Here is a 26,822-nt window from a genome sequence, read left to right on the forward strand (position 1 = left end):
ATGAAGTAGTTATTGATGCAGTACGACGTTGGCTCCGACATCGACCAGTGGAATGGTACCGTGCAGGCATACAGGCCCTCATTTCAAGGTGGCGTAAGGCCGTAGCATTGAATGGAGATTACGTTGAAAAATAGTGTTGTGTAGCTAAAAGATTGGGGAATAATCTGGTGTATTTCAATGCTGAATAAAAACACCCCTGATTCAGAAAAAAAAATGTGTTGCATTACTTATTGAACTGCCCTCGTACTTACAGCAATAAATACCACAGGAGAGTTTTAAGTTTGAAGGGATTTTATGAAAACTGACGTCCACTCCCAAGTTTGTTTTGTTTCTCATTATAAATTAATAGTGCTGCTGTGGAAACAATGGAATGACAGAATTTGAAATGAGGGCTGAACCTTTGAGAATGTTAGTTACTGTGTCTAGTTAGCACAACATATTTTATACGCTTTTAACGTACCCAAAAGATAAATGTATGAGGCCTGTTAAAAAATTCTAGAACTTTGTCCACAACATTTTTTCTGCGCTTTACCTTTTACTTATTATGCATGGTCTCCTTCAAAATACTCTCTCCTGCAATTCATACACCACTCCCAATGTCATTTTCACTTCTGGAAGCAGTTTTGGTGCGCCTCTTACTGGATCGCGCGAAGTGCCATCTGCAAATTTTCTTTTATCTTGTCTAGCATTGCAAATATTTGTCCTTGCAATGGGGCTTTCAAGTTTGGAAATACAAAAGAAGTCCATAGGGGCCAGGTCTGGAAATTACGAATGATGAGGCAGCACAGTGATTTCATTTTCTGTTTTAATTTTTTGTGCTACAGTCACACACCAACAGGGTGCAGGTGCGTTACCTTGATGCAAGAGCCATGAATTGTCTCGCCACATTTCAGGTGTCGCAACATGTCCTGATATACCATCAATTAACAGTTTGTCCCTGTGGCATGAATTCGTGATGAACTAATCCTTCAAAGTCAATGAAAACTCTCAGCATGGCTTTGGCATTTGACCTGATCTGACTAGCTTTTTTTGTTCTTTAAGAACCTTTCTATACCCATTGTGAAGATTGAACTTTGGTCTCAACTCATAACCGTAGACCCACACATCACCAGTTACAATTCTCTTAAGGAACATCACCTTCTGATTTGCATGATCCAAGAGCTCTTCACAGATTGTGAGGCAATGGTCGTCTTCACTCATGACAAACCTGGTGGCAACATGATGCATTCCAAGATACTGTGTCAGGATTTCATGAGATGATCCAACTGTAACGTTATATACTTCTGCAATTTCTCAGTCCGTCAGTCTTCAATTGATATGTGCAATTTCGCTGACATTCCTGACATCAGCATCATCGGTAGTTGTAGAAGGGCATCCTGAACAAGGGTCATCTCTAACTTCCATGAAGCCATTTTTAAACTGTGTAAACCGTCCATTACACTGAGTACACCTTCAGCATTCATCACTGTAGGCTTTCTGCATAATTTGGTGTGTCTCTGTGAAGGTTTTCTCAAGTTTCACATAAAATTTAATGCAGACGCATTTTTCCTCTAACTCTACCATCTCGAAAATCGCGAACTGTGCGACACAATGTTCTACACAATATAGCACTGAACAATAACTAACAGACAACAATGGAACTTCCGGCAGTTACACATTAAACACAGGCGTGTGCAGGGATGCCAAGCACATTTCGCTGCAACACACCACTAGCGAGAAATTACCAATGTCCCGGAATTTTTTGAACGGCCCTTGTATTAAATTTCCTCCTCCTCCATCTAGAGTGAAAATTATATTGTTTTTCTTTTAACATGTGATGGCATAGTTAATTAAGGTTGTGCCTTGCAGGAATAAATCAAAACACTATTACTTGTAATTGTGATAATGTTCCAGACTAAAATTAAAATATTTTAAGAATTCCCTGTTACAGTAATACGCATGGAAGGTCATGCAATGAAATCTTTAACGCAAAATGTCACTGTCACTGTAAAATATTTGAACTTGTAATGAAAGCTGTCACTTTCGTAGGTGCTATATAATGATGTGTAAGAGGAAGACTATGTAACAGATTGATTTAAGGGAGGGTCTGCCTTGAGCAAACAATTTTTATCTTTTCTTTATTTTCCAGATATGTTTTGCTGAAGTTTCAGCAACATCACCTTTATTTTCTTTCTTGTTACCAAATGCTGTGGTTTTCCTGGATTTGTATTTTTTTTATTGCAGTTGTTTTCTTTCAGTCAGTTATTTTTTCTGGCTTTTCCATTATCTTCAACGTGAAGATCTGCACTAAGTTACCCACATGGCAATTAACATCCACCAGTACAGTGATGACCTATTAGCTGCCATACGATCATAAAAATAGAACCTGAGGTTCATGATTGTATTCCCCGTTAAGTTTATTAAGTGGAGTTCTTCACAGTGGAATGGGAAACTAGAAAAAAAAATGAGAAACTTTGAAAGAATACACCTGCAATAAGAGAACACACAAATCCAGAGAAACCACAGTATTTGATAACAAGAAAGATAATAGGAGCCCGCTGATGATGTTGAAACTTTAGTAAAACATGTCTGGAAAATGACCAAAAAGTTAAAAATAGTATTTTGCTCAAGGCGGACCCTCTCTAAAAACAAATTTATTTGTAAGCAAACACAGACAACAGAGCTCCAACCTCAAGGCTATGTAATGTTCCAAAATCAAATCATATTTCACACTACCTTTAGTACAGATACAGTTAATGGAAGATACAAATGGGATTGATATATTTTTATGCAATTTGTTCATAAATATTTTCTGTCCAATTCTCACATGGAGTATTAAGCATTGTCACGGTATTGCCACTAAGAATATGACAACAGCGTTCCCTGAGCAGAGAGCAAAGTCATTTCTTAGTCACTGGCAGATGAGATTATATATAAGTACTGAAATTAAACCTAACACAGCATCTCATGAAAAGAAGTGCAATTAATTGCATCACCAGCAGCCAGTTACACTTATTAATGACAAATTACAATGTACAGGAGAGGAATGGACGTTATAGGCCTTTTTTAACAGAAGTATCAATCTACGACTCATGTTGAGCAAACCTGAAATATATAACAGGAAATAGCTGTGTATATGCAAGACTATGTCCAATTGTAACTGTACACAAAACAACAATGTCTCAATACGTCGTCCTAGTCAAGTTGGGAACATTAAGTTGGTGAATGACTAAAAACAGCATATTAATAACTCTAGGCAATCCTACTCAACTATACTATAAAACCAAATTTCAAGCTCTGCTGTATAATTACCTGTCAGATGTTCCAATCAAATCTTATCAACATTAGCAAACAACAAGCAAAGTTTAAAATATTTGCTACTGTAGGAGTCTGAATTAAAAGCTGTTGTTTTCCAAGGCTGCTAACACATGACAACGCTGTTCCAGGTGCTTTAATTAACATCCATCATTAAAGTGATGACCTATAAGCTGACATAGAATCTCAAAAATAGTACCTGAGGTTCATGATTGGCGTAATGATCATCTTGTCTCTCATCATCAACTTCTGTTTCTGCAAAGTTATCGTCCGTGTCTGGCTCTTGCTTTATGTCTTGTTTTATGTCCTTCTGTAAAGGAACAAACAAAAATACTTGACTATAACAATGAAGCAATCAGTAAGTGAACAACACACAAGCCACCACTACTATAGGCTTCTGCCAAGAGAACTGGCAACATAATAGCTTACATTTCTATGTTTACATGAACAGTGTATCACAGCTCGAAAAGTGACATGGCTAATTTAGAGGTTGATTGAACTTTTTATGAATATACTTGCAATGTAATAACAAAATCTAAAGTATTTGGATTACTGACATCAATAAATCAACATTAATTTTGAACCTCAATTCTCTGCAGTAAAAATTTACATCAACACTGTTGACAGCATGTTCATGTCCTTGATTTAGCTCTGTCATGTTATTTTAACCTGATTTGGTGGTGAGGGTCTGTTTGTTTACAATATCTGTTAACAGCACATTTAATTGCTCTTTCTGAATGCTGAAAAATTTCTTCCTATTCTCTGATAAGACACATGCTTCTAAGGGTGGTTGATTCTCAACTGACTGTTCTTTTCCTTTATTGTTATTACACACACACACACAAAACTGTGTGTGCCTATCCATAAAACTGAGGTAATATCTCATCATGCAAGTTCAGTTTCAGACCAGGTAAATTTATTACAATCCTCAAACATAAAGACATTTTATTTTTACATACCAGGCGTGCAACATATCAGTTTCCTAGAAAATAAAGAATTGATGATTTCATTCCATTTCGGATATGTTTCAGGATGCTAATTGGGACATTTGTCATGTGGTATCAGGCTTGTGCTCAGATCAGTTAGCTCCCAGACATGTCGGTGAGAAACCCACTTCTTGCGATATCTTTTATTCTTTGGCAGGAGAATGTAAGTTGTCTTGAAACTTGTATAATACAAAATATAATAAATTTTATTGTGAACGAGGAGATAATGGTTATCAGTGCATGTGACTCTGAACTTTGGGAGACGTGTTTGATCTTCAGTGAACATTACGATTGTGCGTGTTTTTCTTGGTTCTTCCTCCAAAATACGTTATCTGCTTTTAGGGAGTTTGAAAAGGAGAGTGTGAAAAAATATGTTATACAGTCATTACGGTGTGTGTGTGTGTGTGTGTGTGTGTGTGTGTGTGTGTGTGTGTGTGTATTTTGATGAAGGCCTTGCTGGCCACAAGCTTATTTGTGACAGTATTTTTGTTGTGCTTACCTGCGCGGCTCACCATCTCTATATTGTGAGTAGCAACTTTCCTTTTCATAATATTATTACATTGCATCCTGAACTTTCCACTGTCTGATGATTCTAATTTTTAGGGTTCTACTGAATCCACCTAGTCCGAAATGGATCCTGTCATGAGCTTTGACCCATATGTTTTTGGAAACTGAAGTGCAGTGACCTAAAATCTTTCACAAGAGTTACTTTCTAAACGAGTCTGACCAGGCCGTCATAACTTATCAAAATCAGTGAGCTGTGGAGTCTGGTCTCTACTTTGCTTATGATACGACAGAATTAATTTATGAAGACTTGAACAGTGAATAGAAGATGGATGAACATTTCATTTCCAAAGTTAGGTCAACTTCTGTTTAGCTTTATTGCACAAAATGCATTTTTGACAACTGGCTTAAGGCCCCCCTGTACATGGATGTTGTGTCAAATTACAGCAGTTCATAACTGGTGGTTTCGAGTACTTACAAGCAACACACAAAATTTGTTTCTGTTCAGGGTCATCTGTCTGATACTAAATTAGTTTGTTAGTTACTTTTATGTTCCATGGTTCATTTTGCACAATAAATCATCAAGATGTGGAATGAGTCATTTTACATTCATGTTGCAAATTAAATTTTATATCTATTTATACTCTAAGCATCACCATATAATTAACCCCCCCCCCCCCACACACACACACACACACACACACAAAATGAAAACAAGACATACAGATTGAGTTAGCAATTCCTACCCACCACCTTTTACACATTACAAACGTAGAAATTCTTCTACAGAATAGAAGGAGTTGTCAAGGAGAAACTTTTTCAATTTGTTTTCAAATTTTACCTTGCTGTATGTTAAACATTTTATATCACTGCAGATCTACCTGAATTTCATAATAATTTTCTGATGATCTTTGTACACCTAAATGTGTGTATAAAAATTTAACAGCTGCAGAAACCAACAGAAGATCTTGAATTCTCATTTTTCATCTTGCACATTCATTTAATATTTAGAAATATGATAAAAGCCTGAATTTGCAACACTGCAATAACAATAGTGATCAAAAGACCATGGAAAATCTACCAAAATATACTCTATAGGAGTCTTACATCAGTAAAAGCTCATACAAGACTGTTCAGGATAATATCATCTGGCTTTCACAACTCATCAAAGATAACACTTACCAAATAACTGCCCAAACAGCACATTCTCCCATGTATAGCAGAGCTACCACTCTCATCTATCAGATCTCATATCAGTAAGAGGTGCAGTACACCAATGCCTGTCATGGAACCTCATGAGGAGTTTAAAGCAAGGATAAGTGTGTGGTGTGTGTATGTGGGGGAGCGGGAAGGGGGGGGGGGGGGGGGGGGTTGAAATACACACAGTAATGTAAAACAGGTGAGAGGAACACTGGCTGGGAAGTGAGTGATGTGATAATCTGCACAGTATCCAACTTGACATTTATATACAGATGTGGGTCAAAGTAAAACTTTCTAAAAGCATCTGTTCAAAATATCCTCTCCACTTCATCTATCATGAAAATTCTCAACAGACTTATTGCATTGACTGCATGTTGCATATATTAATACAACTCAAACTGGCGAGAAATATGACTTGTGTCTCAAATTATGGAAACAAAATGCAATATCACAATGTTATCCGGCTTTCCACTCACCTTCTCACACGCAGCAGCACCATTGCTACTCCTTTCTCTCTCTGTCAGTCCGCTGTCTAGCACTGGACCAGTTCCTCCACTGTCATCCTCATCCGCCGACCTACGAGGCCTCTTTGCTGGTGGTGAGTCCCGGTCACTTGGTGTTGCAGTTGACACAGACCCAGAATCCTGGGGAGGATTGGAACGAGGCACAGCTGCTGCTGTCGAAGTTGACTGATCAGACCCACACAGCCCCCGTATCTGCAATGCTTCGGCTGCCTCCAATAGTGAATTCAATTCATCCTGACTCACATTCACCTGGGGAAAAATATCAAACATGTTGATTGCAGCTTACCTGAAGTTTAATGTTGGCCAAATATTTTACTAACAAAAAAGTTTTTGAAAAGTGATTTTTTTAACTTAAGGAATACCAGCTTTCATGTCCACAAATAGCAGTATCACTGCAAAAGCACTTGAGAATACAGATAAATACCAACCTTCCAAAACAGAAGTGTGTGCCTTCCTAACAGAGAAAACAGTAACAGCCAAGCTACAACTAATGTGGAAAGCATTTATGTGGATCACCATACAACTACAAATTACTTAGTCTGGACGGTTATGACAACACCTTGAGATAAAGTCTATGATCGGGCAAATAATACATATTCAGAAATTAAATGAGCTTTGGCATCCAGAAATAAGAGCACTACCACAAATGTCACATAAAATCCACCACATGCTACCACCCTTCAGAGTCATAAATGGAAGAAAAAAAAGAGGCATAACAATATAGAAGACCCTCTGCAATCATACAGGAAACTGGGAGTTCAAGTAAAAACAGCAAGAAATTGAAGTTTTCTTGTGACGTAACAGGTGAGATACTGAAGGAAGCTTACAGTTCAATGCTTCACTAAAGAAGGGAGTCAATCTCATGTAGAAGGAAGACAAAAATTATAAGGGGAAGGAAAAAAGTGGGAAGGGGGTGGGAATTAGCTGGTAAGGAAGTATAGGAGACCCACTAGCAGTACCCTACAAAGAGCCTACTGATCAGAGGACCTAGTATTGGTATCAAATAGTGATATACAGCAGGAAATTGAATGCAGCAAAGAATAAGTGAGATGATGCTGGATCACACCAAAATCTGTTTCGTCAAGTGACAGGAAGACTTGTATTTAACAGCCACTCAGTACCATTCGAGAAGAGGCACATGTTCAAGCTGAATTAATAACTGGAAAGGATATAGGCGAAGTTCTTCTCATAGTCATGTATCTAGCATTTATCTTAATCGATTTAGGGTAATCGCAGGTGAATTAATAAGTTACAAATTGTTAACTTCTAACTGTACTTCAAGAGAGATAAAAAAATAGCAGACACTGATCACATTACAGTAAAACACAAACCTAATAATTAATAGTATAAAATTTTGCAGAACTTGAAGGCTGAAATGAAAAACAAAATTCACTCTTTCGTGAGTCAGTCTTGTTTTCAATATCAGCATCAGATAGTTTCTGGATGCTGACAGGTGATTCAAGTACTTTCAAAAAGATGGCTACAGAACTTCATTCCAATAACTTCAAGTAATGCTCTAATTTGAAAACAGATTAACTGAAACTGTACTTCTGTAACTTCACAGATATTTTCCATGACAACAAATACTACAGTCTTGTGCATAAATTTCTTACCACCAAGTTGTGTCACATCTATGACATAATTATTATTGATTCAATTGTTTGAGATCAAGTCCTTATGAACTTCACAAATTATTTGGCTAAATGTGTGATGTCCAGAAAAGAGTGGTCTTTGGCACTTTCCATTTGTCAATGTATGGGATCATGTTTCAAATTTTTCCACTCAAATCTTTGAGATGGAACAAAATGAGGCAATAAAAAAAAATCTTCTACAATTGCGGTTTTTAATATCTTCTCTTAATATCACATCTTCTATTGCAAAATCGTTGTATTCCAATGATTGAGCAGCATTTTCCAAAGCAACTCCACTATCACCACAATGCAGCAACAGAAGCAGAGGCCAAAACTGCTCACAGTAGCAGCAGAAATAATGGCAGTAGAAGTTACCTGTTTCATGATACTGCCTTAAGAGTGTACATCCATCTGCTTGCTTTTTTCATGTACTATATCTTTTGCATGTTTCTCTCTTCAGTTATCCAGTTACTCTTGAAATTCTACTTTCAATACTTTCTCTTTCTAAAATACATCTTCCGATGCAACTACAGCTTTTTATTGTAAACTACTTTTCTGAAAGTTATTTGTTGTCCCGCGACAAGTAAATGAGTAAAGAAAAATTCATCTCTTGTATTCCCAGTTTTTCTGTATTTTATCATAATTCAGTCTTTGCATTGTCTTGGTTGTTTCCCGATAATTTTCCACCTGGTATTTTCATCTTATCTAATTATAGTTCAATGCTAGGTATTCACTTCAGCAAAAGCTTCTGTTTTTACTACTTTCCCACAGTTCTTAATTTTTGTGACATTTTCTGCTTCTAATACTCTAAACACCACCAGTATTTTCTCTCCATTTTTAAGTGTTTCCATTTCCTCCCCACTTAGTCACTTCTCCAAAGATTTCTGGCAGATATTCCAACTTTCTTTCTTTGGTTTCAGGCCATAACCATTAATTTAAAAAATTCATATTTAATGTTAATTACAGATTTCACTTTTTTTACCAGTAGAGATTTTCAGGCCTTGATAAAGACCATCACTAAATGTTCTTAAATTATAATAAACATTACTGACTTCACTGAATTGTCTTATAATTTCATTCCACTTTTTAATGCTGTTCAAGGTGACTGATTAGTCTGACATGCATTTAATTTTATTTCATGAATATGATTTAATTTATATCAGATATCGAAGTCTCTAACCTAAAGTTGTGTTTACAAAAAAACAACAAGCAGTGGAAAAAAATAAAAACAATCAGTTCATTCTTGTGTTGTCCTGACAGAATCAGCCAACACAAAATATGCTTGTGAGGTGTTTCATGTGATGGATGGTGCCTTCTGATGCATATCATCAACAAAATGTCTAAATTTCAATTTTATGTGCCCCTGCAGCAACCTCAAACTAGTCTGGCTCAATATTTAGTGTAAGGACATTTACTGACCATTAAATTAAATCACAATGATTGTCATGATACACATGTAGTAAATGTATTGCAATGCACTTTCCAGTCTTAAGAGATTTCTTTAAAAACTACTCAAATATCCTTTTACATCATTTCAAAGGTTCAGCTGGTATGGAGCTGTCACAGCTGGCACTGGTACATTTCAGGATTTTAACTGTTTCATTATATGGGAGGGTGACTTCCACTACATCATTACAGATGCAAACAAATGAAAATACTGCTACTACTGTCATCCAAACATTATTATTAATTTAATCATTTTTACTTTCACCACCACTCTCAAACAAGTTGTGGGAATGCAGCAGGATCTTCAGCAACTGCCAACATACTGACAGCTGCAGTCCTGCAAAGAGTCTTAACATTTTACATGTATATCTAAAATAGTTATTTTTGTTTCATATATGATAACCTCTACTGTTCTTATCTTTTATTCAGCATGCCAATATAACTTTTTCATTCATAATGAACTGTACAGTCCTTCCATCTTCCTGCCCCACTTCATTACCATTCTTCATAACCTGACAGGTATTTATAAGCATTTCAGAGGGCATAGCTCTAAGCCGCACTAGACACTACAACAGTTATTTCAAAAATTTTGTGGCCACAAAACTAATCTTATGCCAAATGGTGCAACAGGGTATAAGTAAACCAATAGCTTTGCATGAATACATGCGAACTATTTTGTAATAGCCACATCTCACCATTTTTATTCTTCCAACTGAACAAAAATCTTGCACAGCTATGTAGTGTAGTTAACAGCTTTATAGTTTCCAATGTAGTACCAGTGTCTCAAAACATTACATATTGTTTTACACAATTCCCCATAATATTATGTTTCACGTGAAATCTCTGTTTCAGCTATTTCTTGCTCCACTGACATTTAAGATATTTTGGAGCAAACGACCAGAACAGGAGAAGGTGGGGACATGAAAGAAAAACAGCAAGGAAGATGGAACAGATAACTACATTCGATATTCCTCCTGACAGAACAGCAAAGGGAGAATAGTTTAAGCATACAGTACACCTTCTTCATTGTAGGGAGAAATACTGTTGGCTAATGTTCTTTTTACCATGAGATCAATGGGAACTGAGCACAAGATCAGATTCAGGGAGGTAGTCAGCTGTGTTCTCTTTCAAAGATGCATTTGTCATAAATGACTTAAGGAAAACACAAAATCTTGATGGCTGGAGAGAGATTTGAAGCATGATTCTCCCTAATGTGATTGAGTCCACTGTTTTAACCACTGCCACCATAGTGTTGTACATATCTTAAAGTAATATATCTAAATATGAACAACTATTCCAAAATAGAATTTGTGAGACGAAAGTTGAGAAATTACTTTTCTCTATTTATTTTCAACAGTAATACACTGCCTGTGAAAAAAAGAAGCATCTCGAAGACACAGTCAGAAGTCTATTGTGATTTCGTGCAAGTACATACCACAGATGGTTATGTAAAGGATTAGAGCTGCAGTTCTTTGTGACAAGTACTGGTTGGCTATAATTAAAGTGCAGCCACTCACGGAGGTCCAGTGTGGGCTGTAATTATAGTATTGCAGTGAACCTTAGTAGCTACGCTAAAGTGTTAAAGCGGAATCAGTTTATACCGGAAAACAAATTAGTTCCAACTCTGGCCACCAGGTGCAAATCCATGACATCTACACTATCATTTGACAAGCCATAACATGAGTGAACAGTACGGCTATCAAGAAGAAATACCATCCGTTGTTAGTGAAACTATTTACGTGAACGGCAGCAGTTATAGTACTGCATTGAGAGTGTCGCCGACTGAAAAGCTGGAGGAGAGGCCTGCTGCCATTAAACTGTTTAAGAAGATGATAATGAAATTAAAAAACACGAGTGAGCTAGCTGTGGCACCTAGAAGAGCAAGGTGTCCTATACCAGTGGAAGTTATTCGTTAGGTTACTTTTGTAACTGATCATGCAGCAAGTGCCCTGGCTAATGATAGTGCTTGTGCAGTGTCACAAGAACTGACAATTCCATGATCAACAGTACGTAAAGTTTTACAGTTTAATTTACACTGGTATCCATACAAGACCCAGGCAGTGCAGCAGCTGAAACCTCATGATCCACAGCAACATTCTGACTTTCCTCTTCAGTTTCTGGCATGAATCAAAGTTGACAAAATGTGGCCAGGCAACATTTTATGGAGTGACAAAGCATGTTTTACACCACAGGGTGTAGTGAACACACAAAACTGCCAAATGTGGGGTACTGTTAAAGTGTCTGTTGTGCATGAAGGGCATTGCAGATGCTGTGCATGACTGTGGGGTGGATTCACAAGCAACTTTATTCACCATCCATTTTTCTTTGAAGAAAATACACCCATAGGGCCTGTCAGGTGCGCTGTGACATCTGCACATTATAGAAACGTTCTTGTACAGCATGTGATTCTTGCTTTGGAAGAGTCAACTGTGTGATAACCACACTTTCCATGCGAGATGTGGCACCACCTCATGTCACTTGCCCACTGGGAGATCTGCTTAATGCAAACTTCCACAAACATGTTATCTCCAGAGGGTTTCAGATGCCTGGGCTGCAAGATCGCCTGATCTGAATCCATGCGCCTTTTGGCTCTGGGTTTATCTAAAATAAAGTGTTTACCAAGGACATGTCCAGTCTCTACCTGATGAGTGGTGAAGTATACAGCAACACTTTGCTCACATTCCAACAGAACAGCTGTACACAACTGTTGATCATGTTGTTTTATGGACCCAACATCTCATCGTCACTGCTCATATTGAACAAATTGTGTGATCAGTAGCTAATAATAAAATCAACATCATGTCTCTCTCACTTGCCTGACCTTTTTCCTCCCACATTCTATTCGTAATCCATGTACGGAAACATTCCCATATGTTTTTGTTGCATTCATAGTGCCAGATTTGCAGCTGGAGGCCAAAATTAGAACAATCTTTTTTCCTGTTTAAATCAGTTTCGCAGTAACACATTGGCGTATCTACTAAGTTTCGCTGCCATACGATAATTACAGCTCACACTGGACCTCAGCGAGTAGCTGCACTTTTAATTATAATCACCTTGTAGAACGGCCACCAGTGTGCATTAGCACTGATTGTGTTTAGTTGTCATTACAATACTTGGTAGGGTATATTAGGGGTGTGAACAGTGTTAGACGTTAAATGATCAATGAGGGACACCAGAGATGCCACACCTGAGCCTCATTGTGGGTGTCCATTTGCCATCATCGTCGAATCTTGCAATATCCAGATTTGTGGGGCATTCAGATGTGGTATGGCACTGCATGGGAATGTGAGAGCAGGCATACTCATCATCCAGCTTCCAAATGACCACATCTGACCCTCACAAGGGAGAATTACCTTATTGGGCACCAGGCACATCATGAAACATTGTGTATTATCCCGCACCATTGATTGGAGACTAACAGCAGCTGAAGCAGGGATTTAACACCCCACATGTATACTATCATTTACACCACAACACAAATGGCTGTGTTTAGAAAGGAGCCTGACCGGCAAACATGGACTGCTGCGAACGGCATCACTCTGCCTTCAATGACAAAATCATAGTTCTGCACTATCCCAGCTGACCATCATCAGTCAGTACATCAGCGACCTGGGAAAAATTCGCATTCTTGCAAAGTTTTGAAAAGGCGCAGCTGTGTTTCTCAAGCCTCTTAGTGTGGGAAACTATCAGGTGCAACTTCAGGTCACATATGGTAGTGATTGAGGGGATTCTGGTGCAGAACAGTATATCACGGATGTCCTGGGTCCTCATGTGTTACCTCTCTCATGCCTGTTCCATAGTGCTCGTTTTCAACACGTAAATGCTTGTCCACACACAGCATAACTATGAGCTATCTGCACGATGTTGAGGTACTCCCGTGGTCCATAAGATCCACAGTTCTGTCCCCAACAGAACGTGTGAGGTGTCAATACCACAATATCAGTGCCAGTATCCTGGATATCAAGAACAGCAGCTTGTCTCACGAGAAAACAGCTGTTTCATGACAACCAAATCATTCCATGCACCAAGCCACAGAGGGTGCAATGTCACACTGATAACAGGGCTCATACTGCCAGGTTCTTTGCTGAAGTAACATCATATGCCCTCACAACCCACAAAGTCTCATTCCATTTTCAGCTTGCCTTCTGCATGCCATGCTTTCCTCTCTCTCTTTTGCACACAGGTAGGCAGTGTATTTTGACCACTTTTGCTGTTTAAAAGTGTAAGTATTGATGCTAAAGAAACTACAACTTCTTTCCATAGAAGCCAAAGGTGTATGTACTTCTGTGATTGTAACGTCTCCCTCTTTAGCACAAGTAATTTCCTCTTAAAGCATTTAACTTCACACTGGTGTACATAAAACCACTTCCACACACAATTACAAAAACTTATGCATCCAAAAACTAAACTTGTGCATAAAGAAGTTGCATGCAAAGTAACAACTGAGATAGATCCATAGACAATTGAACACTTTTGCTTCAAGTGATCATGTGTGTTTCCTCAGTTTCTTGAAGGGAATTATATTCTTCAAATAAGCTGAGTCCTAGTTTCTGATTCTAACTGCACTTAAACTAAACATACGTACAGTTGGTGTGAATACTACGCAATTTTTACTAAAATCTGAGTGAGGTGACATACACAAATTTCTCATGAATACCAAATCATTGATTCTCCATTCCTCCCCAGTGCAGAGGATGAATCATTTAAGCTGTTACACTCACATATTACCAGAATTGTTTACACTTTTATCATTCCTTATACAAAAGATGAATTGAAAGAAAGTTTTTCTCAATTGAAATATAGACACTCATAGTAGCAATTTTAACTATAGATATGTTGATAATTTTTCCCTATGAAACCACAGTAACTTCTGCTGCTACAATTTTAAATCAGAGAGATGAAAATCAACAGTTACACTGACCGACATCTGATAAGTGATTTCAAAGAAATTATAGTATCTAGAACACCGGACTTCTAGAAGTGGCCCTCGAATAGATAGAATCTGGACAAAGACCACGTGGAAGACCATGAACAAGATGAAAAGGCCAAGTGAAGGATAATGTGTACTAATGAGGACTGCAGTGGGAGGAGATGCTGAACCATAGACTGGGAGAAAAGAGAAGTTCGAAAGTGGCTATAAACAACCAGCTTAAGCAGAACGTTTCAGAAGGAGGAAGAAGAATTCTGTTTTTAACAAAAATTAAATGCTGCACTATGCCAAATTCTGTGCTTTCAATTACAAAGAAGAAAGTGCATATCATTTGATAGAGATACAATACCTCTCAATATAATGAAGTGATAATTTCTGAAGGACTAAGAGAAGATATACAAGGGCTATCCAGAATGCAGCTCTCATTCAGAAACATCCATATAAACTGACACCTTCCTATTAATTTTCTTACATTATGTTTTAAGCATTGTTAATGGTTTGCACATGTTGTTGTTGTTGTGGTCTTCAGTCCTGAGACTGGTTTGATGCAGCTCTCCATGCTACTCTATCCTGTGCAAGCTTTTTCATCTCCCAGTACCTACTGCAACCTACATCCTTCTGAATCTGCTTAGTGTATTCATCTCTTGGTCTCCCCCTACGATTTTTACCCTCCACGCTGCCCTCCAATACTAAATTGGTGATCCCTTGATGCCTCAGAACATGTCCTACCTTCTTCTGGTCAAGTTGTGCCACAAACTTCTCTTCTCCCCAATCCTATTCAATACTTCCTCATTAGTTATGTGATCTACCCATCTAATCTTCAGCATTCTTCTGTAGCACCACATTTCGAAAGCTTCTATTCTCTTCTTGTCCAAACTATTTATCGTCCATGTTTCACTTCCATACATGGCTACACTCCATACGAATACTTTCAGAAATGACTTCCTGACACTTAAATCAATACTGGATGTTAACAAATTTCTCTTCTTCAGAAACGCTTTCCTTGCCATTGCCAGCCTACATTTTATATCCTCTCTACTTCGACCATCATCAGTTATTTTGCTCCCCAAATAGCAAAACTCCTTTACTACTTTCAGTGCCTCATTTCCTAATCTAATTCCCCTCAGCATCACCCGACTTAATTAGACTACATTCCATTATCCTTGTTTTGCTTTTGTTGATGTTCATCTTATAACCTCCTTTCAAGACACTGTCCATTCCATTCAACTGCTCTTCCAAGTCCTTTGCTGTCTCTGACAGAATTACAATGTCATCGGCGAACCTCAAAGTTTTTATTTCTTCTCCATGAATTTTAATACCTACTCCGAATTTTTCTTTTGTTTCCTTTACTGCTTGCTCAATATACAGATTGAACAACATCGGCGACAGGCTACAACCCTGTCTTACTCCCTTCCCAACCACTGCTTCCCTTTCATGCCCCTCGACTCTTATAACTGCCATCTGGTTTCTGTACAAATTGTAAATAGCCTTTCGCTCCCTGTATTTTACCCCGGCCACCTTTAGAATTTGAAAGAGAGTATTCCAGTCAACATTGTCAAAAGCTTTCTCTAAGTCTACAAATGCTAGAAACGTAGGTTTGTCTTTCCTTAATCTTTCTTCTAAGATAAGTCGTAAGGTCAGTATTGCCTCACGTGTTCCAGTGTTTCTACGGAATCCAAACTGATCTTCCCCGAGGTTGGCTTCTACTAGTTTTTCCATTCGTCTGTAAAGAATTCGTGTTAGTATTTTGCAGCTGTGACTTATTAAGCTGATAGTTCAGTAATTTTCACATCTGTCAACACCTGCTTTCTTTGGGATTGGAATTATTATATTCTTCTTAAAGTCGGAGGGTATTTCACCTGTTTCGTACACCTTGCTCACCAGATGGTAGAGTTTTGTCAGGACTGGCTCTCCCAAGGCCGTCAGTAGTTCCAATGGAATGTTGTCTACTCCCAGGGCCTTGTTTCGAGTCAGGTCTTTCAGTGCTCTGTCAAACTCTTCACGCAGTATCATATCTCCCATTTCATCTTCATCTACATCCTCTTCCATTTCCATAGTATTGTCCTTAAGTACATCGCCCTTGTATAGACCCTCTATATACTCCTTCCACCTTTCTGCTTTCCCTTCTTTGCTTAGAACTGGGTTTCCATCTGAGCTCTTGATATTCATACAAGTCATTCTCTTATCTCGAAAGGTCTCTTTAATTTTCCTGTAGGCGGTATCTATCTTACCCCTAGTGAGATAGGCCTCTACATCCTTACATTTGTCCTCTAGCCATCCCTGCTTAGCCATTTTGCACTTCCTGTCGATCTCATTTTTGAGACGTTTGTATTCCTTTTTGCCTGCTTCACTTATTGCATTATTGTATTCTCTCCTTTTATCAATTAAATTCAGTATCTCTTCTGTTACCCAAGGATTTCTACTAGCCCTCGTCTTTTTACCTACTTGATCCTCTGCTGCCTTCACTACTTCATCCCTCAAAGCTACCCATTCTTCTTCTACTGTATTTATTTCCCCCATTCCTGTCAATTGCTCCCTTATGCTCTCCCTGAATCTCTGTACAACCTCTGGTTCTTTTAGTTTATCCAGGTCCCATCTCCTTAAATTCCCACCTTTTTGCAGTTTCTTCAGTTTTAATCTACAGGTCATAACCAATAGATTGTGGTCAGAGTCCACATCTGCCCCTGGAAATGTCTTACAATTTAAAACCTGGTTCCTAAATCTCTGTCTTACCATTATATAATCTATCTGATACCTTTTAGTATCTCCAGGGTTCTTCCATGTATACAACCTTCTTTCATGATTCTTAAACCAAGTGTTAGTTATGATTATGTTGTGCTCTGTGCAAAATTCTACCAGGCGGCTTCCTCTTTCATTTCTGTCCCCCAATCCATATTCACCTACTATGTTTCCTTCTCTCCCTTTTCCTACACTCGAATTCCAGTCACCCATGACTATTAAATTTTCGTCTCCCTTCACAATCTGAATAATTTCTTTTATTTCATCATACATTTCTTCAATTTCTTCGTCATCTGCAGAGCCAGTTGGCATATGAACTTGTACTACTGTAGTAGGTGTGGGCTTCGTATCTATCTTGGCCACAATAATGCGTTCACTATGCTGTTTGTAGTAGCTTACCCGCATTCTTATTTTCCTATTCATTATTAAACCTACTCCTGCATTACCCCTATTTGATTTTGTGTTTATAACCCTGTAGTCACCTGACCAGAAGTCTTGTTCCTCCTGCCACCGAACTTCACTAATTCCCACTATATCTAACTTCAACCTATCCATTTCCCTTTTTAAATTTTCTAACCTACCTGCCCGATTAAGGGATCTGACATTCCACGCTCCGACCCGTAGAACGCCAGTTTTCTTTCTCCTGATAACGACATCCTCTTGAGTAGTCCCCGCCCGGAGATCCGAATGGGGGACTATTTTACCTCCAGAATATTTTACCCAAGAGGACGCCATCATCATGTAATCATACAGTAAAGCTGCATGCCCTCGGGAAAAATTACGGCTGTAGTTTCCCCTTGCTTTCAGCCGTTCGCAGTACCAGCACAGCAAGGCCGTTTTGGTTATTGTTACAAGGCCAGATCAGTCAATCATCCAGACTGTTGCCCTTGCAACTACTGAAAAGGCTGCTGCCCCTCTTCAGGAACCACACGTTTGTCTGGCCTCTCAACAGATACCCCTCCGTTGTGGTTGCACCTACGGTACGGCTATCTGTATCGCTGAGGCATGCAAGCCTCCCCACCAACGGCAAGGTCCATGGTTCATGGGGTCAGGATTTGCACATAGACACCAGCTATTGGAATGTAACTAGACAACTGACAGTGCATACAGTATGTCTTTTGCATGCGGCCTTGTAATGTCTATCTGGAACAAGCTATTGCTTGGTGTATAGATTATGCCACATGTTCTCAAAATCAGTGAGTGCAGTCTTATGACAGTACTGCTTTTTCAATTGACTCCAGTGTGTTTAAAGATTTGCAGCACATGTAAACAATTTCTGTGCTATTTCCACACCATAGCTCTCAACGACTGTAACTGTGCCAGTCTTTACTCAGTAGACAAACAACAGTCCCCACAGATGTGATGAATGCAAATTTTGCAGTATTTAAAATAAGCTCTCTAGTAATTCTTTTTCTAGTTTCACAATTTAGAACCATGTCTGGACTGTAAGGTGGATGTCCAAAATGTCTCATTCAAACTGAGGCAACAATTCCTTTTTTTGCCAGTGTCACCAAACGTTGTAGTGAAAATAATGTGACACTGGAACACAAAAGAGTATGCTACTTGTTTTGGGTAGCTCTTCTCAGTTTTCTTACTGTATAATATTACGCTCCAGAATCAACTGTTTCTATGTTCCATAAAATCCACAAAGAATATTCCTTTACCATCCCAAGATAAGGTAGCCATAACCATTCTAGCTGAAAAAAAGTTTAATGTGCCGCCATAAGTCCCCCCCCCCCCCCTTTTTTGTCTGACTAGGCAGTATGACCCCACACAACTGAGTATTGTTCCTATTGTTCACAAAGAAAATCAATGGCTCACAACCAGTCATTGTTTTGTTCAGTAGGCTTCTCCTTTCACATCACAACAAAAAAAGTCTTGAGAAGAAGTCATCTATTGAGTTTAGAGGTTGTGAGAAAATAATTACAAAACGCAACGTATACAGAATTTGAGTGTCTGTAATTTTAGTCTCACACAAAACACTTCAAGTAATCTACAGGAAATTAGCCCACAGCTGAGATACTGTGGAAGTCCGATTTCACTTTGCTGTAGTAGTTGTTGCTGCCACCAAGTTTCTGTACCATTTCATTACTGACCACAGACAGATGGTCACTTTTCTTTTCATCATGAATGGCCCTGCTCTTGAAAAAATGACACCACAGATGCACAACACCTGTAATAATCATGTTCAGTTTGTCCACAGCACAGTTTTCACGACAGCTATCAGTAGCTCTGAGATTTTAAAATTGTACTGCAAAACAGATTTGACATTTTTTCAAATTGAATGCTGATTTTGAATGGCTACTCTAGGTAAATAAAAAGCATTGTGGCTTTCTTACTATTTCAGCTCCCAACACGCTGATCAACTGTGAATCAGTGTAGCAACTGTTCTGTCCCCTCACCACTTCTCATGCTACATGAAAACTGCAACTTTTTACCGAACATCCCTCACATTTCTACATATTTGGCTGAGATGGAGATTACACTCTTCTCCATACTAAAGAAATACTTAAGGTCAATAGGAATAATCATAAACATGTTCACTGTCAGCTTTACAATGTCAAAGACCATCAATGTCTTTCACTAACACACCTAACTGAAGCAGCCAAGCCAAACATCTGTAACTGCCAATGAGTTACTCGCGATAATTATTGTCATAAAAGCTGTGAGCTCTCGAACCTGGCCAATCAGGGACTGCCCATGAATTTATATGCCTGTAACCCAAAACATATAAAGTTAACAGGTTAAACATTTTGTTCGAAAATCATCATGTGGGTGGGGAGGGGAAAAATTTGAGGGGGGGGGGGGGGGGGGAGAAGAGAGAGAGAGAGAGAGAGAGAGAGAGAGAGAGAGAGAGAGAGAGAGAGAGAGAGAGAGAGAATGAATAACAAATGAAGGAAACATTTCTTTCAAGAAGTTTTTCAAGGCTGTGGACCTGTTCCATCTAAATTATTAGTGAGTCTACCACAATCTGCATTTCAGAAAATCCAAGCAACGAGGATGCAGGTTTCATTTACTGTAAAACTGGAGTACAATGTCTTTTTAATAACTAGGTAATTGGATGAGGAGCCCAAGTTTAGATTAGACGCGAAATATAGGACGGCCTTCTCAAAAGAAGCATTTAGGGACACAAGAAAAACTGAATCTGGATGGACATATGGAGACTTTAACCATTCTCCTTTCAACTGCTTGCTAACCACTGAAACAACTCACTCTGCCTTTCAACTGAAGCACAAGCTATGCAAATAATACTGTTGTTTCTTAAGAGCAACACGAATATCTCATCCTTTAGCACTGGAAACATTTACAGAATAGATATTTTATAGAGTGATACCACTGGTGAATATTGGTGCATATACAACAATGGGTATGTCCAGTGCTGGGAATACAACTCCAAGTCATCATGTTTTGGTAACAATCTCTGTACTGAGATCATAACTTAGAGCACATTTAGAAGCCACTTAGACAGCCATGGAAATAAAGCAAAGAGCAATTAAAGTGTCAAAATGTACGGCTAACTGGAAAAGTGTTGGGCCTATTTCAATTGTGCTGGGCAAATCTGAAGTATAACTAACTTAATAAATATAGCTAACATAGTTTTATAAGGTTACTTGTAGACATTCCCTTCAAATATCGAGCGAATGGCTGATGCACCAGCACAAGAACAGTCAACCTCACTGGACTAGCTTCCAAATTTCACACCATTTTATTGTATGGTGACGTTTAGCAAAATTTTCTTAATTGAGGTTTTCAATAGTCTTCAAAGAACAGTTGTTTACCTTCAGGTCACATACATATACAAGGAGGCTCACATTTAACTTACTGTTATATGGAAACTGCTCGGAACCCCAAGTAATCTCGACAACCCCACAGTCACTTCACTTCACTCAACTAAGTGTGTAAATCATGGTGGAAAACTCATCAGCTTCAATAGTAGTTTATAGTAATTAATTCACAACAAATGGTTGGGCAAACTCTTCCCTGAACATAATGAATTCTGTGATGCCTATTTATATATACCTTCCAATAGGCAGTCTACTGATCCTATGTTACAACTTCTCTGTCAGTTTTTCATGGCTTTTTACTCTTAAAAGCCGGCACGCAGGAACACCTCTATGCTGCTGCTGCTCATCCACTTCCAATACATTTAAGAAATACATTCATGATACAATAACAATGTGAAATCACAAACACTGTTTGTAGGCACGCCCTCACACACACACACACACACACACACACACACACACACACACACACACACACAGAGAGAGAGAGAGAGAGAGAGAGAGGGGGAGGGGGGAGGGGGGAGGGGGGAGGGGGGAGGGGGGAGGGCGGAGGGGGGAGGGGGGGGGGGGGGTGGGGGAGGGGTGGGGGAGGGGGAGGGGGAGGGGGAGGGGTGGGGGAGGGGGAGGGGGAGGGGAGGGGGAGGGGGAGGGGGAGGGGAGGGGGAGGGGGAGGGGAGGGGGAGGGGAGGGGGAGGGGGAGGGGGAGGGGGAGAGAGAGAGATGGTTGGTGGGTTGGTTTGAAAGCAGGAGAAGGGACCAAACTACGAGGTCATCGGTCCCTTGTTCCTAATAAAACAATGCCACAAGTGTGAGAATAAAATGGACGAAACATATAACACAAAACGGAAAGGAAGAAAAAGCAACAAGAACGAAGGGAAAGCAACGAACACCAAAAGGACCAAAAGAGGACAAGAAAACAACAGACGCTAGAAACAGAAGAGAGTAAAACATGAAAGCAGATTGCAGTGGCTGGCCAACCACGAGAATAAAAAGGGAAAGCCAGCCACTGTACAACACATTAAAGCCTCCACCCTAAAAGCACTAGGGTGGAGGACACAGAGGGACAAAGGACATGCACTAAAAATTACATAGCAGTATAAAATCCACTCTCACGGGTGAAACATAAAACTGAAGCTGCTGTAAAGGCATTGTGGCCCAACCACGAAGCCAGGGTGCTAGAAAAGTTAAAAGTCTGCCGCAGAGCGGCTAAAAGTGGGCAGTCCAGCAAGAGGTGGATGACTGACATTTGGGAGCCACAGCGACCCTGAGGTGGGTCCTCGTGATGGAGTAGGTAACCATGCGTTAGCCACGTATGGCTAATGTGGAGCCGGCAGAAGACAACTGATTCCCTGGAAGATGCCTGCATGGAAGACTTCCACACATTCATAGTCTCCTTAATGACACGCAGTTTGTTGTGCGTGCTGTTATGCCATTCCGTCTCCCAAAGCCGGAAAACCCTGCGGTGTTAGACAGAACGCAGGTCAGCTTCAGAGATGCCTATCTCCAGAAGGTGTTTCTGCGTCGCCTGTTTGGCCAACCTGTTGGCAAGTTCATTGCTGGGGATTCTGGTGTGTCCTGGGGTCCACACAAACACCACAGAACGGCAGGACTGTTCCAGGGCATAGATGGACTCCTGAATGGACGCTACCAGACGGTGGCGAGGGCAGCACTGGTTGACAGCTAGTAGGCTGCTCAATGAGTCAGTACACAAGGGAAATGACACGCCAGGGCACAAGCAGATGTACTCAAGAACATGAGATATGTCCACCAGCTCTGCAGTGAAAACACTGCAGCCAACTGGCAAGGAGTGCTGTACAATATGTCCTCCATGAACAAATGCAAAGCCTATGTGACCATCAGCCATTGAGCCGTCAGTGTAATCCACTTCAGAGCCCCGGAACACATCCAGAATCAAGAGGAAGTGACAGCAGAGAACAGCCAGGTTAACGGAGTCCTTAGGGCCATGCAAAAGGTCCAGACAAAGCTGCGGCCGAGGCGTACACTATGGAGGCATAAGTGAACGGACCGCAAGTAGAGGTGGTACAGGGAAGGACTCCAGTTTGGGAGAGAAGGGACCGCATGGAAACTGCAATCTTTAGCCCTGATCTGGGCCGCCGATACGGGAGATGGACTGCCACCGGCGGGAAAAGGAGGCGGTAATTCGGATGCTCAGGGGAACTATGAATGTTTGCTCCGTAACTGGTGAGCAGTTGCGCACTTCTGATCTGCAGTGGAGGGACACCAGCCTCCACCAGTACACTGGTCACCAGACTCATTCTAAAAGCTCCTGTCGCTAATCGAACCCCACAGTGGTGCACAGGGTTGAGTAAATGCAATGCTGAAGGTGCTGCCGAACCATAAACCACACTCCCATAGTCAATTCGGGATTGAACAAGGGCTCTGTAGAGCAGGAGCGGCGTACACTGATCTGCACCCCAATTGGTGTTGTTCAGGCAACGGGGGACGTTGAGGTGCTGCCAGCACTTCTGCTTAAGCTGACCAAGACGAAGGAGCCAAGTCAATCGTGCTTCGAAAGCCAGTCCTAGGAATTGATATGTCTCCACTACAGTGGATCGCCATTAAGGTAAAGTGTGGGTTCTGGATGAATGGTGCGATGCCGACAGAAGTGCATGACACACGACTTTGCGGCTGAAAACTGGAAGCTGTGGACTAGAGCCCATGCCTGTGCCTTGTGGATGGCTCCCTGGAGGCGCTGCTCAGCAACAACAGTACTGGAGCAGCAGTACGAAATGCAGAAGTCATCTGCATACAGAGAAGGCGAGACGGAGGGCCAGACAGCTGCTGCTAAACCGTTAAGGGCCACTAAAAATAGCGACACACTCAATACAAAGCCCTGTGGGACTCCATTCTCCTGAATATGGATGGAACTATGGGAGTCACCAACTCGGACATGGAAACTTCGGAGCGACAGGAAGTTTTTGTTAAAAATCAGGAGTGGTCTCCAGAGACCCCACTCATACAATGTGGCAAAGATATGATGTCGCCAAGTCGTGTCTTATGCTTTACGTAAGTCAAAAAAGACAACAAGCAGGTGTTGCCATCTGGAAAAGGCTGTTCGGATGACAGACTCAATAGAGAGAGAGAGAGAGAGAGAGAGAGAGAGAGAGAGAGAGAGATCATGCTTCAAACGACCTTAAAACGACTTCTCATATGATGTATCCTGCAGAGGCAGTTGGTGTAGCAAGCCTACTGCTTGCTAACTGTAGTATACATCACTCTTCTGTGTCATACTAAATATCAATTCCTGGAGTGGCTGTTGCTTCTGTTTAATTATTCTACAAATTATTCTTCTTAATATTGTATTTCAGTTTTTTCTCTTTTTTAGCTCTGATTAGCCTTGAAATACTTGAAAATCACATCCAAATTATCTGAAACATCTTCTAACAACCACTGCTAGCTTTGTTATATCTCCTCCTCTTCCTCCAAGTTATGATGAGAAGCATGATTATATTCTCCATTTCAAAATCTGAGTGACCAAGTGATGGGATTCACAATTTTGACTCATTACTAGATTTTATATACCATTAGAACACTAAATTTTCTGGTAGGTGGAATCCTGCTTTTGAATTCATCCTGTTTCTGTAACAGCTTTCATTAGTAACTAAGGCTATGACTTCTTTTGGATCTGCAAAAAGCCAAAAACCATGGTGAGCCTTTCCTATCCTTCACCATCTTCGGCCCTCACATGACAGACTAATGTAATATGGTGTCACTGTGCAACAGGATGTCTTTTGCACAGAATTGTTGAACGTTAGTAGGTATGACCAATTTTTCTTAGAATGCAATGTAATACACCCTCTTTACAAATATGTTTTGTCATTTACACATGAACATTCAATTCATTAGAGACCTTTTCTCCGATTTCACACCAGTCATTGTCAAAGTGACACAAGCAACTCAAACCACACCTAATCTTTGATTAATACATCGAACATACCGTTTACATGAAAAGTACAGACTATGGCTCAAATTCAGACAGAATTTCGTGTATACTCTGGATTAGCACCCAAGACCATGTCTTACTTTGTAACTGAATTTAAACGTGGTCGAAGAGCACAAGATCTGGCATGTATTTTACACCTGATAGAGGTTCTTTTCTAAACAAATGGTTGACAAAGTTAATGACACTGTGACAGAAGGCAACCATATAAAAACAAGTGTGTGTCAAATAGTAGGCATCAAGAAGTTCCTAATGCCCTATATGAAGGTCCAGATAGAAAGAAGCCAACGCATTTGTTGACTCCACATCATTAAAGCCAAAAAGGAAGTTTTCCAAATTGTGAATAGGGAAAATCAAAAGCACATTCTGAAGGACTTCTGGTGCTGTTATGTAGCTTTAGAAGAAATCATGATCCACCACTACACTCAGAACAGCCTAGTGCTGGTGTGAAAGTCCAACGAAAGGGGAAAATGAGCAGAATCTGTCAACAGGAAAAGTGCAACTGACTTAGTTAGGGCTCTCGTGTTACCATCAAGAGTGGTATTTGAAAATGTGCGAACTAGTAACCAGCTCTTTAGCAGGAACCATATCCTTTGAATTGAATCAAAAGGTGCTCTCATACCAGAACAAGGCACCTGTTCAGTAGCTCACATGGTCACAATCAAGAAACACATGCTTCCAATGGGCCTCCAACCATGAAGTAAATTAATTACCAAATTGCAACAAAATTGTCTTTGAAAGATGAGGAAAGCAGTCAATAATTCCATAATTGTGAATTTATTTTCTTTATCCATTTTTTTGCACGGAGTTCATTTGTGTTTACCGTCACACATTGATTACTATCTACAAAATATGTATCACACTTCAGTCAATGGGACTTGGTACTGCAGCTGTGACACCAAATCTTTTTTACTAATGGCACTAAGCCACAGCAATCCTCCCTTTCTGTCTACTGAATACACACTGCTCCTAATGGCACAGTGACTTACAGTAAATGTCACTGATTTTTTTTTCCTTTTAAGTATGCTATCTCCCTAATAGTACATAAGAGCGAAAAACACTTTCTACCACAAAGTAAGAAAAGTACTTACCTCCCCCTTGTACATAAAATCAACAAGTGCTTGCACCTCCCAGTGTTTCATGTCCTTCATGAATATGATTGGATGTTGACACGGATTGTTCACAAGCATCTTTTCGAAATATGTGCTGCATGCTGACAGCACGACTTTGTGACACTTTATCATCCGACCTTCACACGCAAGAGTGAGGTCGACGAAGTGTTCCGAGGAAAGAAGTCGTGGGAACACATTTTGCAAGTTAGTGGTATAACTATTCCACTTCACACAAAACTGCCTGAGATGCAAGCATGATACTGAAAGCCTCCAGCTACGCGGTCAGTGATGACAGGGACAGGGCCAGTATATACAATCACCTGTAACAATGAACATAATTCTTGATACCAGCCTGTAATCATTTAACAGCATAAATTGCTTTAGAAATTACTAATGATGCTATACGACAATGTGAAGGGCATAATACAGGTAACACAAAATTTAGGATCCCAAATGTGGAGCCCTCATTTTTCTTCATTCACTGGTCTGTTCAGTTAGTAGATAACCCAGAGTCAAAGCAGTTACTAAAAACACACACACAAAATATCTTGGAGGCACATCATGGTATATACTTCATAGCAACACCTACCATTTCAAAGAAACATGACAAAACCAAAATCTTACATATATAACTTTTGTTCTTTGCATCCTCCTATGAAATGAAGGACAGATCAAATTTAAAATGTTTCCATTCATTAATATCTTATATA

General features: G+C 39.9%; 1 protein-coding gene across 2 annotated transcripts in view; it reads right to left on the reverse strand.

Annotated features, from left to right (window-relative positions):
• The window catches only part of LOC124711930 (protein bric-a-brac 1-like), a 195,578-nt gene that overhangs the window by 158,184 nt on the left and 10,572 nt on the right, over nucleotides 1-26,822 (reverse strand). For both annotated transcript variants that reach the window (XM_047242188.1, XM_047242189.1), the window contains exons 2-4: nucleotides 26,092-26,432; nucleotides 6,461-6,757; nucleotides 3,494-3,604 (exon numbers count right to left, since the gene is read on the reverse strand). In XM_047242188.1, coding sequence (XP_047098144.1) covers nucleotides 3,494-3,604; nucleotides 6,461-6,757; nucleotides 26,092-26,244 — 561 coding nt within the window. In that variant the 5' untranslated portion in view covers nucleotides 26,245-26,432. The remainder of the gene's footprint in view (nucleotides 1-3,493; nucleotides 3,605-6,460; nucleotides 6,758-26,091; nucleotides 26,433-26,822) is intronic.

This window comes from Schistocerca piceifrons, chromosome 8 (assembly GCF_021461385.2).
Source record: "Schistocerca piceifrons isolate TAMUIC-IGC-003096 chromosome 8, iqSchPice1.1, whole genome shotgun sequence".
Taxonomy (NCBI): Eukaryota; Metazoa; Arthropoda; class Insecta; order Orthoptera; family Acrididae; genus Schistocerca; species Schistocerca piceifrons.